Below are 17,001 nucleotides of genomic sequence, written 5' to 3' on the forward strand. Positions count from 1 at the left end.
ATATTTAACTACGTTTAGGCCACGACGGGCAGCGAATCCCGCGAGGTCTAGCGTATCAAAAGGGGTAATCAACTCACTCGAGCGCTGGTTCTTGATGAAGTAGAGCTGCAGTCGCTCCTTGAACGTGTTCTCGTTGACGTAGTACTCGACGCGGACTCTGGAAAGGAAACGAAATCCCTGGGTTACACATCGGGCGCCTGGTAATGGAATTCCTCTCGTAAAATCGTTCGACTCGGCTCGGCTCGCTTAAAGGGGCGCACCGGGGGCGCAGCAAGTCGTGACATTTGCATCGGATGCGCGTCGCCTTGTGCACCCCCGACCCCGGGGGCGCATAGGAATGCCCCCCGGAATGAGGCCGAGGTGTCCCGGGAGTTTTTCCCAGGGAGCTCCGACACCCTGGGGCCGATTTCCTCGAGATAAGTAATAATTTCCCGGAAGCCTCGGGGCCTCCGCGGGGGCGGAATTCTCGCGCCTCCACCGAGAGGGTGAGACCCGCTCGGCTATCTCGAGCCCCGTTCCCCTTATCGCCAAGAGTCCTTGCCATCCCCGACGTTCTTTTTCATCTAATAAAGAAAATCCATAAACATTGATATCCGAATAGAAACGACTAACCCACTATCAAAGATGACCAATCGACGGTTGCAGCTGTAAAAATAGGTGCAACAAGAAATTGGGGAAAAGTAATGAGAATACGCATTTTCATTTTTCCAGGGTGGCACTCCCTTCCTTCGGCCGAGGAAATCGGAGTCACGGCAGCGAGCAACGGGGAAAAGAAATCCGAGTCGAGTCGAGAGATCAATGGGCCATCGATGGCGATCGGCGCCGATCGGCGGGGGCGAGGACCCCCGACTCCATTGAGGGACCGCCCTTTCTGACTTCTATCTTTAGCCGCACCCTGCGTGGCGTGTCCAGGAATAGAGTCGCGTGACGTCACTGGCCCGACGGGTAGTCCATCGTATGCGATCGTTTCTAGTTCGCGAACTAGTTGTGTACGACCCACATGCCGGGTAAGGGCCGTGCGTGCCGAGGGGGTTGCTCGTCCATTACACCAGGTGTACGTCAACGCCGAGAGAGAAGAACGAATGTCCTCCTTGGTCCGCTCCCTGCAACCCCCATAGGGGGAACCTTAACCCCCGACATGCTTTTCGATTAAATTTATCGTAAACCGAGCGTATGATGGATTTAACCATTTTTAGGAATTTTCCTACGGACGTTTCTCAGAGATGTGGAGGAGCTCGAAGGATAACCTGAATTTCAAAACTTCGCTGGTATGAGTATACGAGCTGTAAGGTCCCTTTATTTTGATCGATTAATCCCGGCATTAATTTAAACGCGGCATTCGATGGGTTTAATCGTCTTAGGCGTTCCATAGTACTTTATATTGATTTATTAAGGGGGCGGAAGGACGAGGGGTCGGAGGATTTCCTGGATTTCGTCGGACGTGTGTACTCCGAATTTGGGGTGTCTCGGGGTGTCATGGCGACGCGTGAGAACGAGAATTACAATGTCGCTTTGTAGTCGCACGACTCGGGGGTGGAACGCCCCCGAGTCCTTTGAGGGGATGCCCGGAGAGTCCGTAAATCCTTATACGAGGTCGGCGATTCGGGGGGAGAAAAATTTTCATTCCACCGGGGATACGTTTCTGGGGGTGCAAATCGCCCCTCAGCGGGCAACTCGCCCCCCCTCGCATTTCTCGGGAAATTCGCGAGCGACGCAAGGTGGCGTAAACATCCCCCTTACGAGGAGCGTCGTTCGACCGCGTAATGCGCCTTTTCGAAAATGAGATTTCCCACCCGAAACCGCCCCTCCCGCGGAAACTCATCCCCCTGCGATATCAGGCCACCTCCTGGGGAGGAACTTTCTCGTCCCAGGAAGTTTTCCCCAGCTCGCGTGTTTCACGACTTGCTAATGAAAAAAGGCGAGCGCCTCCAAGCCGCAGGCTTCATCCCTCAGGGCGGCGCTCGCCCGTAACTCGCGAACCGCGCGAGCTGGCGAAATTTCGCCCAGACAAAAGATGCTCGTTACGAGGCGCTCTACAAAAGTCTTCTTAATGAGTTTTTCGCTAGGGAGCCTCCTCTCGCGTGTACAGGCGATTCTTTGGGACCACTAGGTGACGCGACCGACGCGGAAGTGCTGCACCCGGCCTCGACGTTTCTCCAGGACTTTCCACCCCCACGGCGCCAAGATGGCGCGACAACGAGGACTCCGCACGGCTAGACGTCGCCCCCTGCGACGTTAATCACCTTAAAACACCTTGTTAATTATAAAAAGTCATAACGCGTAGAGTGGGCGCGCCAAATGTGATTGGACAGGCGCGGCTCGGGGTAACTCGAGCCATTCTGTCCTACCAGGTCGGAAAGTCCGGCCCGAAAGAGTAGCCAAAGGTGGAAATATCGGAATCTAGGGCAACCTCCCTCCTTATCCCTCCCCCTTCCCCAAATCCATCGGACAGATCGTGACGATAGCCGGGATAAACTTTGTCCTCTCCCGTCCGGCGCACTTTCTGATCGATGGAGCTTTTATGGCCAAACTTGAATTTCAACCGGAGGACAAAGGGTCGCAAAATGGCGGCACGTCTCACGGGAGGGCCAAATGTATTTCTCAGGGTTTGCGTAAATCCCTGTCTCGTGTACTTCGCGGCGTTTCTGGTTTCCCAGGCCGTCAACGGGACGACACTCCCCCGGCGGTGAAACTTTTTATCATTTAACAGGGAGTAACCAGCAAAATGACTAATAGGTAACAACTGGAGATAAAGAGAGTTGAATTACAGGAGGGAGCGTTAAAACCGGCGGAAAATGCTGTTCTGGGCGAAATAATTATATTCCCGACGCCCCAGGGTCTTCTATAGAGTTTGTTTTTACGTTTCATACGTTTCGCTTTTTTTGCTTCCCCTCTCCTCGAGGCACTCGGTACGTTTCCTTTGCAAATGGTCTTGCGGAATCGGGGGGCTGCATCTCGTCCGATAGCGCGGTGGGCAAACAGAGAAACGAGATGTCCAATATGGGGCAACTTCCCCCCCGCGAAGAGCGGATGGAATCCGGTCGCGGATCAGCTGATGAAGCGGGGGGATGTTAGCCAATGGTACCCCCCTCTTCAATGGTCGATCGAAACCGCCCTTTATGTAGATAAAAAACATAATAAAAAGACAGGATTATTCAGATTCGAGAATCCGGCTTCAGTCCGCAGGGCCGCCGAAAGTCGAGGGGAGGAACGACCCCTTTATGGGGGTCGAAACACCCCATTCGCGGTGTCTCCTCGAGAAAGGGGTGATTTGCTAGATTACCCCTGAGTCGTTAAAGGCAAGGAGAGATCGAGGACACGACAAGTGCGAGGGACACTTGTACCAATCACGAGGTCCTCCTCCTCCCCCCTGCCCCCGAGCCTGTCTAGGGTGAACCCCATGTCTAACAAGACCGATTAACCCCCTTGATGGGGTTGATAGAGACTCGCAAGAAGTTAATCGGTCCCGCGTCGACGAGACTGGTTCATCGGGTATACGTAACACGATAATGATGGAATAATAAATAATAGTCATTGGGCGATTATTCCCTTTTTTTTATTTATTACTCCATCGTTATTCGTATTACTCCGCCCACTTTTTACGATTTTTGTGTTTCGGGCACATTTGCACGGCTAAATAATTTGTGATTAAAAGTGATCAACCGTGCCGGAGTATATATGTAATCGATTAATATATGGCTCGTTTCGTGCGTAGAAATAAATTGGCGAAATTTAGGTATATATTGGCGAAATGAAAAAGAAAAGTTATTCGTCAGTATTCCCGAATTCTTTAATCTGCTTACGGGGGCCGCCGATATGGTCTCCCCCCAATTGCTCCCCGATCAGTATCGATCGGCGTCGATACCAGCCTCGGTGCAATCGGGATCGGCTCTCTCTCCAGAAGGCAAATGAACTCATTTAGCGAATGGTTCGACGGTCAATGCCTGCGTCACGCAAGAGACCCTTGCGCAAGCCCATCTCACGTAGAAAGGCACTTCGATTATCGTAATTGCCCAATACCCCGAAAATTAGTCCCAAGCCCGAGGTATTCCGTGGCCAATCACCAGTCGTCTGAAGAAACTCCGTCCATCGATATTTAATCAGTAATTAAAGGTCCCCTGTCGCTACACCCGGTCAGAAAATAAAATCCCTGAAAAGGTAGCCGTGTAAAAAAAAATCCATCCCCTTTTACAAAATACGTAGAAAAATTCGGGAATAATTATTCAGCCGGGTTAACGTGTAATCTGGGATATCTGGGGTTTCAATGTCACCGTTCCCTTGACAAGGCGGGATTGTCCAGGGCGAAACGGAATCGCGTTCCGCGCCGGATCGATCGCTGCGGCGAGCCGCATCGAGACACGCGGTTCACACGCGGATCGTAAATGGGTTATTGACTGGAGATTCGGGGAACGATCCGCATAGGGTCGTTGCTTACGTCGCGGGTTATGAATTATGAACTCGAGCTGTCGAATCGGTCAATGAGTCCAAGAACGACGGCGACGGGTCGACCCGATCGCGATCGATTGGACATCACTGATAAAGCAGTACATTCGGTAATCCCCGTCGACTTTCACCGATAAAGAACTCTATTAAATAATTCCCCTCGATTTTTACTGATAAGGAACCCCATTGGATAATTACCGGAATCCCCGAGGATTTTCCTATACACAAACTTATCAGCGCATCGCGCAATAAGGGTTCGCAGAATTTTCCCCAGTTTTGCCCCCGCATGCGGAAAACCGCGTGCCGATACTCAGGTCACGGAATCGGAGTTCTGCGCCGCTATCGGGCCGATTAACGGCAACGTAACTGTACAGCAATTAGCCTGCAATTACCAAGCATGGGATATAGCGCAAGCTCCCCGCTGTCATGCCCGGTGAATTTTTAATTCGGCCTTTATCGCGGCTCCCGCGATTACGCCCAGGTGAGTCACGGAATCGAAATCCCCCCCCTCTCGGTATTTTAATTCACTTTTTTTCATTTCCCGCATCAATTATCCCCCGATAATGCAATTTCTTTCCCCTACACTTGTCCACCAAAGGCTGCATTAAACCCGAGTCGCGGACCTTACGCGAACCTTATCACGAAGCGCGACTGCATCTCGATTCTTATCACCGGTTATCAGAGTTTCCTCCACTTTCGGCCCAATTAACAGTACCGGCGATTACTCGCACGAGGTTTCTCAAATGACGCTTTCGCATTTTATACCGGATTTATCAGTGACCGTGTCCATTGGATCCAGAAACGCGACGTCGAAGAGGCTTATCAGTTGAAGTCTTGCGCCGTGATAATGGAGGAAGAAGGGCCGACAGACCCGCCATGGCGACGCTTCTCTGCAGACCCAATTACGGAAATAGCTCCGCCTTATCGGCACCGTCACATCTACGATGATTGCAGCAGAAAAAAAGGGGGAGAAAGAAAAAAAAATCGAGGGGAGAGAGAAAAAGAGAGGGAGGAGCGTTCCTATGGGCCAGGGGAGAGCGTGCGTGCATGTTTAAAAACTGCGTGACATCGCGTGCACCGCCCTCGTCTCGTTTGATCGTCGGGGGTGTGCATAAGTAACTGGGCGTCGGCCTTAATATTTGCGTGCGACATTTATGTAATAACACGTAACCGGAAGAGAGATAGAAAGAGAGAGAGAGGACCCATCCCCGAGGTTCCATAAATAAAAATGGATTTCTACCCCGTTCCCATAACTCGGTAATAATATTAAGATATTCCCGACCTAAGGACTGGTCACTAGGGGGGATGGGGAAAAAATAATAAAAAAGAAAATGGAGGAGATTTCAATATGGAAAGGACCGTCGAGGGAAAGAAAGGCGTTCCATAAAAGATGACGATTTCAGACGCCGGACAGGATCAAGCCCCGACTTCCCTTATCCTAGGATAAGGGGAGGTAATTTCGGAAAAAGGAGGGATCCTCTCTCCCGATTTTCCAGATCCCCTCTTCCCCTCCCCGAAGAGAGACTCGACTCCAAAAGAGCCCCCCTTATCACCAGCGCACCTTCATGGAAAATCTCGGGATCACAGGAGTCCGATTTTCCCTCGTTTAGCCGAAATTAGCATACCAGTCGCGACGGAAATGGGAGGGGGGACAAAGGGGAGAAAAACACAGCATGCATATTCGAGGGGGGCTCCACTTTGATTGGCTTCGATTATCAAAACTGTCGGGCGATAAATAAATAAATAAATGAAAAAAGTAAACAAATAGCGCGAACGGCCGTTTCCCACGGTCCAAATCGAGAGGATTTCCCCGGGATGCATAATCCTGGATTAACCGGCAAAGCGGATTTTAATTGAAGGAAGAGAGGTGAGAAAATAAATAAATAAAAATTCCCGGTGGAGCGGAAAGGACGCTGGAAAAATCTCGGTTTAGGAGATGTGACGAAATTCCTGGACGGCTGGAGTTTCGCCGGGGGTACGGGGGGGCTAGAAAACGGCGGGACCACCCGAAATGGCCGAACTTATTTCCCCGGGGAGCTGTCCTTCGATCGTGGGAGTCACGTCCTCGGTAAAACTCGAATAACTCTCTCGAGGCGAGACCGGGATACTTCTTCGGCCGGTCCGCCCCTGGAGAGGTCCTGGGGTCGCCGAGGAATCGCCGAGGAATTGCGATCATAAAGGGATTTCCTCGCCATCGTTCAAGGGAGGGGGCGGTCAAGGGCCCGGCGATAAGGGATGTTTAACCTGCCGGAGGGCTCCCTGAGATGGGGCGCCTCGATCTACAGGAGTATCGTACATTACCGGGAGATAAATGAGGAGACCTCGTGAACATAACCTAGACAATGGGAATACAGAAAAGAGACTGGTACACCTCCTGAAAGGATCTTCTTTTTTCCTCGATTGATTTTTTAAGTTGGCATTCAGGGGAGTCCCTATGTGACGGCCTAATTGTGCGTAAGCAAACCCGGGGCGGGTAACCGGGCATCGTTCATTCCATTTCAGGGACCGGGAACGGAGCGAACTCCCACGGGACCCAGGAGTACACGTCATTGTCTAGAATGGACATTGTCCCGAAATGTCAGGGAACGAGACCCCGTGTCGAATGCGAGATTCCGCCACGCTCGATAAACACTTGGAATTAATCCGGATTGCGTACCTAATACACGCGTTTTGCGTATTCCATGAGCCACGAAGAAAAAAAATTAAACACACGCGAGAGATTTTCGGAAATGCCATCAGGTGGTAGCGCTTTATCAGTCTTATCAGGGGCCCCGTCGATGGGCTTCATGTTTCAGAGCGAAACATGCCCACCCCGTGATAAGAGTGATACGCGACGTAACCCATATCAGGGAATGAGATCCATATCACGGAATGGATATGCTCATTACGAAACCAAGCCTCTCATTCGGCACTGATAAGAGTGCGTGTCGATTCGACCTCCGAAACGACTGATTGATCGGCTAATAAACCAGCAATAAATTTCTCAGAATTTCTAATCAATGCATAGGCTTCGTCCAAGGGTGAGCTCCACCGATTAACATAATTAAAAGTCGATTAACGAGTCTTTCCACATTTTTTTAACCGACCTGCAAGATCCATCCAACGATTAGCTCTACCGATCGAATCGATTAAAAGTCGGTTAATAAACTTTTCCGAATTTTTTATCCGATCCCATCCAGAGACGAGTTCAGTCTATCCGTGGACGACTCTCGACTTTGCCAACGGGATTATCCCTGCTCGAATTATTTACCAGGGGTTAACCGCGTTTAGTCGATCGAGGGCACGTTAGTGGGGTTAACTTTCGAGCCTGACGTTGATCGGCCTAATTAAAGGATCGTCTTCTGGCCGGACCGAGGAAAGCTATCTGCGAAGCGAGCCGCCATTTTGGAATCAATGACGGGAAATATAAAATAGAACGCCCAAGTTTTCCCCGATTTCCTACGAGAAATGAGCCCGATACGTCCGTCTGTAGGGGATGCGATAGTGAATTTCGTGAATTTCATGAATTTCACGAGATTTTCATACGGGAAATAACATCTAACATGAAATCCGGCCACGTGGACGTAGCGACGCGACGACCCCCCGCGAAGAGGCGCGACATAAGGGGACGTTTCGATTAGCGCTGCACAAACGAAGGTCGAACGAGGGGTTGGCCCTCGACTTCCGGTTTTTTCCCGACTCGAGGGAGTCCCGATTGGATATTCGAGAGACAGAGGGGGAACCTTTAAGGGGAATTTTCGAGGAAGAGCTCGTTCCACCCGGAGCGAGGAGAGCTGAAGAGGCGTCAACCTCGAGGGGAGACATCTCCCATCTATAATCTAGAGGCCATACGGGATGGCATTCCCCATGGTGCCGAAGGGCAGTGAAATTTGGAGAATCAGGGAAAGGTAAAACGTAAACGTCATTACAGAGCCGACCTCTATCTCCCCCGCGCATCCATAATGCACGGGGTCTATTTATACCTCATATATGGTCTGCCTAGAGTCTATGTACGCTCCATAAATAGTCCATCGTGTCTATTACGACCTCGAGCCACTCCGACTTCACACCGAACCCACAATCACGGCCAAATTATAATAGAATCGTCAATACCGGGGTGGATTAATGTTCCGGTATCAATTAATAACCCCAAGGGGGCGTTTGACGTTCCTGGGCCACGGGACGACGCCCAGAGATAAGGGGGAGATGAAATCGTGCATGCGATGTCCTGATAAACTCGATCGACCCCGAACTGACGGGCGGATATCCGAATTAAACGTTCTGAAAAGCTTCCTGGACAAAGTCCTCGACATCTCGGTCGGTTTCCTAGGGGCAAATCGATGCTCGATCGGGTATGGATTTCCTCATGGGCGAAGGGTGGACAGGATCGCGACTAAAGCGAGGAGTAGAACGCCAATCAATCGGGTCCTGGCCTCTTCGGTCGTCTAATTAACCCCAATTTCGCGCCCTCCGGCCTTTCCCCGTTTTATCACAATGGAGCCGTCGTTCCCGGGCTTTATTTTTATCGGGGGCCTTTCTTCGAGTCGCGAAAAAGTGGGGGACCGAGGGGAAAGGGGGGGGAGAAAAAATTGCAAGGGTCGATGGGAGTTACTGGGTCGTCTCGCGACATGATCCAATTACAATTACGCGGGGCCGCCCTCGAGGAGGTGCAGGAAAAACAAGGAATTTCGACGGGCTACTCCACCGGACGGAAGTGCAAGCACTCGGGGGCCGAGCACCTCGATATCTCGAGTGGTGGTACCCTCGGTACACCTACGTACCGGGAAAGGTTCGGGGTCGTTGCTCCATCGGCCCCCCTCGATCTTATCCGCCCTGTCTGACCCATCGGCTCTATCTACTCTATCTCGACTTCTTGTCGCCCTGACTTTCTATCGAGTTACGATCGGGCCGCGATGTCGCATCTCGGTGTCCTTCGATTCTACCCGAATCACGGCTGACCCGGAGGAACCCTTCCACGGTAGGATTACCTGGGAAAACAGGATCCGCGAAGTCTCCCGTGAAAATGTGGAAGGATTAATAATCGCGGATTTATTAAGTAGCGAAGAATTCGGGGATTTTCAGGGGCCGGGAGGAGAGGCGATTCGATCATTTCGTCGCTCGTCGGTGCCTTGAATTTTTATCCAGGTGCCGAATCTAATTGTTCTTTGATTCTCCCCGCGTCACGAAGGAACCCCTTCACGATAGGATTACCTGTAAAATGGAATTGAAAAAATTCCCCAAGGATTACTCATCTGAAAGGCATTAAATGCCGCAAGACGGTACACCGTATTGATAGGAGAGGGATATAAATGACGAGTTCCTCCTTCCGCCCCTCACCTGTGCCCGGTTCATCGAATCCTCCCCCTCGCCTAATCAGTCCCGACTGCTTGTCCCCCCGAATTTCCGCAAAGTTAACGTCGAGTTCCCGTAATCTCGGGGAGGAAGAGAGGCCTCCGAGTTTCCTAATGGCGGTTCGAGTGTCTACCGAAGACCTGTCAATGAATTTCGGGGAGTCTCGCCGGGAAATATCCCCCTCGTAACGAGTGAGGTCCGCAAACAGAGGGGACCGTCCTAGTCGCGTGTCGCTCCTCGATGTCACGCGGCCCTCGCGACTATCGATTGACACGTAAGAATCGACTCGGAATTGCACCCGACGTACCTCGGAGTGTTCAATCGGGTCGAGTTGATACCATGACCGGGAAAGCGCGATTCCCCGCGGCCGAAAGCGGGAATAAACGTCGTAATATCGGCCCGAAAGCGTACCCCATAACCGATTGAACGACACCACCCCCCCGCCACCCACCTAGAACGCGCTCGTTAACGCGAATCGATGAATGTGCTTTTCTTCGACCGCTTTGAAACCGCACGTGCGTCATACCGGGCGTACGTCGAGTCGTGCCGTGGTTTACTGCGTACCCCCCGCAAAGTGGGACTGGTCAACTAACCCGAATAATTCCCCCGTCAAAAGTCCCGCAACAATTCCCTCCACCCCAGCCTTCCTCAAAGCCGCGAGATTGAATCGGAATTAAAAACCGGACGCGCGAGGGAATTTGCGGAAATTCATTTTACCGCGGACCGCCGTGCTAGGCGTCGAATCGCACTACTGGGCGCCGCGCAAGTGGAGCGGCTCGACGAATAGTTGCGTGAATTTACATATATATATATTTTTTCTCATTTCTGTCTTTCAATTGATTAAAGGTTCTGAGAGGGCATTATTGACCCTTTTATCAACCGAAGTCGTTATCACTTGTAAAACGACGATATGTGTCGCGCAAGTGGAGCTGGTCGACGAGTTGCCGGACAGGACCCAGTGGTCGAGTGAATGAATATTTTTTTAATTTCCGTCTTTCAATTGATTAAACATTCTAAGATGCGTCGCGTCGCACCAGTAAGTGCCGCGCAAGTGGAGCGGCTCGACGAATAGTTGCGTGAATTTACATATATATATTTTTTTTTCATTTCCGTCTTTCAATTGATTAAACATTCTAAGATGCGTCGCGTCGCACCAGTAAGTGCCGCGCAAGTGGATCGGGTCGACGAGTAGTCAGGCACGGCGTAATTATTAAGACGGCTCTCTCGTTCTTTCATTAATTTCATTTGATGAAAGGTTCAAAGAAGCGTCTCAAGTACCTCGGTATCCTGTCGTAGCTGTCCCAGCTGGTGAGACAATTGTAGCTGCTGTATCTACTGGAAGATGCCATGGTAACCCTCCTGGAGATTATTTCGATTCACCTCCAAGTGAGTCCTCTTCCTCTACCTCCGACGGGGGGGCTCTCCCTCGCATCCGCGGGGCTCTCGGATAAATCTCGGTAAAAAATACAACGGTCTCGGGACTATCCCCTCCTTCGAGACATCTAAGCCACTAACATTGGACCGCGAGGCTCTGATTGGACCGCTCGTTTGCGTCCCTCGACTCGGGCTTGGTGCCAGCCCATTGGGCCCTTGAGTATCCTTAAACCTTAGCTAAGACGACGCCTCGATATTAATCTCGAGTGATATACTTGGTAATTAAAAATATTCTACGTTCTTGGACCCGCCAACCAGCGTTCATTGGTATCGAGGTAGGTTGCTGAGGATCGAGGTTCCGACCTCAGTTCCCTCTCTAGGTTATGTCCGTGGGACCGGATGGGCGACGTCGACGACGTGGAGGTTCCGTCGAGGCCCGAAAGAGGTGACTCCTACGAGGACGAGGTCGAGGACAAGCGGCGAAACTTGGGGTGAGGTCGCGAGTCGGTGCGCGCCGGTCCTCGGCTCGGCCGTTTCTGCAGCTACTTCCGAGAGGTCCTTGCGAGCCCTTTGGGGTTCCAGGCCGCGGGGTCGACGAGGTCCGACCTCTCCTCAGGGCTCGAGGTCGCGAGCTGGACGGACCGGCTGAAGAGGTCGCCGCTCGGCCGGACCGGCGACCGGCTCGACTCGAGCCGGCGACGGCGGCCGAGAGGGCAGCGGCACTTCCTCTTGGAAAAGGCCGACGTCATAGCGCGACGGTCCGTCACGCGGACCGACCTCGACCGGTTGGTCGGCTCGACCGGTGAAAGAGCCGCTCCGAGGAACAAGGCGACGCCGCTCGACGGTCCGATGTCTAATATACTGGACGACCCACTCGTAGTGTCCGATATTCGACCGTTCGACCGGGGAACTGCTTATATATCTACTCGCGGTCACTCGACCGTTCCGCGTCGCGAACCGCTCGGCGGTCTGCTGTCCGGTGCTCGTCGAGCCACTGGTAATCGACGCGGTACTCGAGTCGACCGTTCGATCGTATACCGCTTATATACCGCGATCACTCGGCACGACGTCACCGTTCCGTCAGCTGATCTGCTCGACGGTCGCTTAGCGGTCTGCTGAACGGTCCGTTCGGCGGTCCGCCGATCGAGCCGCTCGGCGAGCCACTCGACGGTCGACTGGCGGTCGGCTGGCGGTCGCCTCTCCCAGCGAGCCGCTCGACGGTCGGCGGCTCGGCGGTCGGCCGGCTCGCGGCGGCTCGCGACGTCGCCGCGTCGACTCGCCTCTCGTCCCTCGAGTTCAGACCACGCGAGGGGCTCCTCGCGACCTGGCTCAGCGCCGACTAGCGGGCTCAGCCTTAACGAGGACTCGGCTCGCCGCCGAGCCGCGCACCGCCCCTCGGCCGCGCAAACTCCGACCGAGTCGCGCGCGCCTCCGCGAGGAGCGCCGCGAGGCGTCGGGACGCCGACTCCGCTGATAATGGACACCGGGAGACCGGAGTCCCGGCGCCCCCATCGGACTCTCATGGTCACCAGAGCCGCCCCCTCCCTTCCACACCCCCACTTCCGGACCGCGAGGTGTCAACCCTCCCCTTCGGGGTTTTTTTAAGATCACATTTTGCGCCTCCACGACGCCGATAATAGGCACCTGGAGAGTGGTACCCTATGATCTCGGGCGACTTAACCCTAAATTTCGGTATTTTTTAAAATCTAATTTTTTACTAATTCGTTAAGGGTGGCGGTATCTTCCGATAATGTAGACGAGGAAAGGCCATGCGCCTCCGTCGGACTCCTGTGGTTAAAACTGTCCTCGCCTCGATATTCCCTCCTTCCGGTGCGCCTTATCAACCCTTCACTTTTTTTAAGGTTGCACTTTACGTCGCTCGATATCTTCCCCGAAGTACCGGCCCTTATCGGCCAAAGGACGTCGCCAGACGACCGGAACTTCCTCGGAGAGGCCCCTCTGACCTCGATAGCGAGTCAAGGGTTCGCTCCACTACAAGACCCACCACTTTGTAGTGGGGATTGCACCCTTCCCGGTTGTTGCGCCGTCCACCCCCGCAAAGTGGGTAAGCGTTCGTTCGGGACCGATTCGATAATGGGCGAACTTCGAGCTCTGCCTCTCACGACCTCGCGTTATCAAGACCGGCGACGCCAGCGGTGATAACGTGCCCCTGTCCCCTCCCGGAAATTAAATCGCAGCAATTAATAATCACCCCTGGGGGTGGGAATTCTTCATAGGCGAGAGCATTTCCAGAAGCCACATTGCCGACACTTTCCGCCCTTGGTCTACGAGGGCAAAACGATGATTCGTTACCGGCGATCGATAGCTTCACTTCTAAACGATCGATAGCACTTAACCAAGGGTGGGAACGTCCCTCGTAAACGGCCCGAAGAGATCGATTTTGCCATAAGCACCGTATTTTCGCGGTGCTTGCGCCTTATCGAACTCCATTAAAAGGAAAGAATAAAAAGAACATACAGACGCGTAGAGAGTGAGATAAAAAAAAATATAAAAAAAACCCGGCACTGCATCTCGCAAAATCGATGTGCCTCGTGTTCCCCGCCGGAGACCGATTATTTCGGCCGGGGTGTTTTTCGCCCCGTTTTTCCGAAAGTAGCTCTGCCCAACAATAGGCCGGGATAATTGCAACAGGGGAGCGGTAAATGGGTATGACAAAAAAAAGAGAAAAAAAGAAGGAAAGAAAGGAAGATCGTTCCCCGCAAGGAATTCCACCCTCGAGGAACGCGCGTTCATTTGTGCGAAAAATGGATTTCGGCCCCCGCCACCCCCCGATCCCGAAAATGCGCTGCTCGAAAAACACTCCGGGGATAATTTCGTAAAAATAAACCCAGGGGGAAAATTTCCATCCCCCCCCGAGAGTGTCCAAATATTTTGACGCGACACGTGCAACGGTTTCGAATTTTTGAATTTTGCGGAATAATCGGAGAACGGTCCAGAATCGCCGAAAAGGAAAAAAGAAGAAATTAAAAAACATCCTCCGTCGAGGGTGCCTCGGGGGGGTCGAAATTTTCCTTTCGATGCGATCTCCGCCATTTTCGCAAGTGCCAATTTCGCAGGTGGCATTTTCGCAAGTGGTAACGATTTTAACGTTCCGCGACAAACTAAACTCGAGGAGGAGGGGAAGGGGGGGGTGGGGTAATTTGATCGGGGGCGGGGCCCGATGCGATTAACCCTAACAACGTTCGAGGCCACTTCCGCTGCATTAGCCCGACGATTCCCTGGACCCCCTCCCCCTTTTTTCCCCCTTCAAGCCGGAATTACAGACAGCTAAACGCAATTCCAACCCCCCAGGGTAGCAAGGGATGTTTCTTAGTTCGCAGGGAGCCCACGGCGCTCGAGGGGTGGCAGCACCTCATGGACGACTCGACGAAGGAGAACCCCTGCAAGGGGGCACTGGGGGTGCAGGAAGGCATGTTTGCCTGTCCACCTTCGTCCACCTGCGCCCTCCACCCCTGGGAGGGGCCCACCTCCCCAAGGACTAAAAAGAGACGCCACCTTTGGACGCGCCGCAGGGTAAACAGGGGCAATTCCTTAATGGCCTCCATCCCTCCGGGAGGGAACCTCCAAGGGGGTCTTTTTGCCTCGCCTCCTATCCATCCCTTTTTCCGTCTTACATGAAAAGAAGACGGGAAAACGCGACGGAATTTTCCCGGCCTCGCCCGAAATCCCCGCAATTAGAGCGATTGATTAAGGGGGTTAATAAGAAAAAGGGGAGGCGGACCACCTCGGGGTAGGTTCCGGAGGAGGGGGCGAACTTGAAAGTGGAAAAAGTCAAAGTTCTCCCCCTTGATAAACGAGGCGATTCCCTTAACGAGGGTCAAACGAAAAAGGAGATGCCCTGGGGGTGGGTCATAGGGGCGAATACGTCTTGTCACCCTCAAGGGGAGACGGGGGCGATGTCATATCGCAGCCTCCGACAGGTGTATTCACCTGAGCCGATCCACCCCCTATGGTGGGGGTGGTTGTGAAAGGGGAGAGGGTGGTTCTCCGGGCTTCTTATGGGGCGAATCGACGTTAAAGGGCCGGAATTGCTGCCGGTTCCTCCTCTCGCGTACATTTTGATAAAACGAGCCCCTCGCCTAGAGGGATGATCGCGGAACGAAGAGGGATGGACCGGGGGTGGGGTGTCCGCGGCTTTCCGAATCTCGACCAGGACCTCTTCCTAGGAACTCGACTCGACCAAGACAAACGACAGGGCAGGGTTGAGTTCCTCGAGGGCCGGCACCCTTCTAGCCATAACTTTCGATTACCACCCCCGAGATCGACACCGGTCCAGCTTCCGGGGGCGTTTTCGGGGATTTAAACCCAACGCGTTAAGGGATGCCTACGGGGGTCGCGTCCGCTTCATCTTTAATTTATACCGCCGAGTTATTGCAAGCGGCGCCGCTCGAGGGAGAAATTAAAAGCGTCGAAAAATGGAGCTCGGATACCTCGCCCCCCTCAAGGGTGAGACGTGACGGAGAAATTAGAAAAGAGGGGCTAAAAAATGGAGCCTCGCTCGGAGTCTGACGAGATCTAGGCGTGACACGGCATGGAGGTATCACGTGCCTGGCAAAGAAACCGCGAAATTCGAGGGGGCTATTAATCTCATCGGTGTAAACGGAGTGCCCCAATTAGGGGCGCAAGAGCTGCGCCGTCCAGTGGAGTCCGAGCGCCGTGGCCCGGCCGCCTCATTAGCCCCGCGCAAGGAGCGCCCGAGAGACCGCCCCGGAGACCTAACTAACCACCCCCAGCCGGAAACCCACCCCAAGGAGGCGCCGGGGTGCGGAATTAATGACACCCCGATAAAAGTAATCGTCCCGCCCCGTCATTTCTCACCCGACTTCCTCCCACGCGAGGAGGCGGCCCCGTTAATCAAGTCGCGCCGAAAAATGGGCGAAACCCCTTCCCGACTATCGCGAACTCGCGACAGCCCGATAACAACGATTCCCCATGAAGCCTGGAAATTAATCCGGCGCTTTTTCGACCCACCCTCGATAAAAGGGTAACCGATTAGCGCCCGTAATCTCTCACTGGTCTTCCTCCCTCCTGGGGTGCGGCATTAATCGAAAGTGGCCGAAGAATCGCCACTCCTTTCGACCGGAAGCCTCGACCTTATCTCGAAAGACCTCGAGTATCATGGGGGGGTGTAAAAATGAGTCCGGCAGTTTTTTAACAGCTATTTGGATGCGCAGAGAGGCGGGGCGTGCTTTGGACCTTACCTCGGTATGCGAAAGGCAATCTCATCGAGAGAATCGCTAGGCTGAAGCGGGGTCCGCTCGAAGAGCTTGCTGGGCCCCCTGTGCACTTTGTGGCAAGTGGTTCTCATGGATCCAGCTGTGGGCTGCGATTGGTCCCCGGCGCAATTGGTCCCTCGCTGCCCCCCTGGGCCCTGTCCGGTGCCCCTCCTGCCCCTCTTCTTGCGAGCCTCCTCCGCCTGGCGGCGCAGGTTGTGCAGCCGGAAGAAGAAGACCGACATCTCTGTCCCAGGGCGGGGGCCCACATCCGATCAGTCTCGATCAGTCCTGGGGCCCCCAGGGCGGGCCTTATCGACCGTATGGGCCATCTACGGGCCCTCTATGGGGCCCAGCAGGTGCGCAGAAGCGACAGGTGCGCGTGCAGCGTGCACGGGGATGCAAGCGGGTGCACCGGCGAACTCCCGAGGGAAATCCCATTACCCGCGCTTCCTCTACGAGGCGACCCCTCGCAATTTTCTCGATTTCGTAACTCCGAGCATGCGATATATCGAGTGGTCTGATTAAAATTTCCCTTGGATTCGTTCCCGGGACCTGACCACGTGCACGAAGGACCCCGAGTTTCGATTGCTTTCGCAGCAGCCTCGGGTTTCACGGG

At 53.5% G+C, this 17,001-nt stretch overlaps 1 protein-coding gene across 1 annotated transcript in view; it reads right to left on the bottom strand.

Annotated features, from left to right (window-relative positions):
* The window catches only part of LOC105700436 (potassium channel subfamily T member 2), a 31,766-nt gene extending 15,139 nt beyond the window's left edge, over positions 1 to 16,627 (bottom strand). The window contains exons 1-2 of the mRNA XM_023434523.1: positions 16,371 to 16,627; positions 78 to 157 (exon numbers count right to left, since the gene is read on the bottom strand). Of these exons, the coding sequence (XP_023290291.1) occupies positions 78 to 157; positions 16,371 to 16,627 (337 nt within the window). The remainder of the gene's footprint in view (positions 1 to 77; positions 158 to 16,370) is intronic.
* Between the last annotated feature and the right edge of the window lie 374 nt (positions 16,628 to 17,001).

This window comes from Orussus abietinus, unplaced genomic scaffold, assembly GCF_000612105.2.
Source record: "Orussus abietinus isolate OABI.00-Male unplaced genomic scaffold, Oabi_2.0 scaffold2, whole genome shotgun sequence".
Lineage (NCBI taxonomy): Eukaryota > Metazoa > Arthropoda > Insecta > Hymenoptera > Orussidae > Orussus > Orussus abietinus.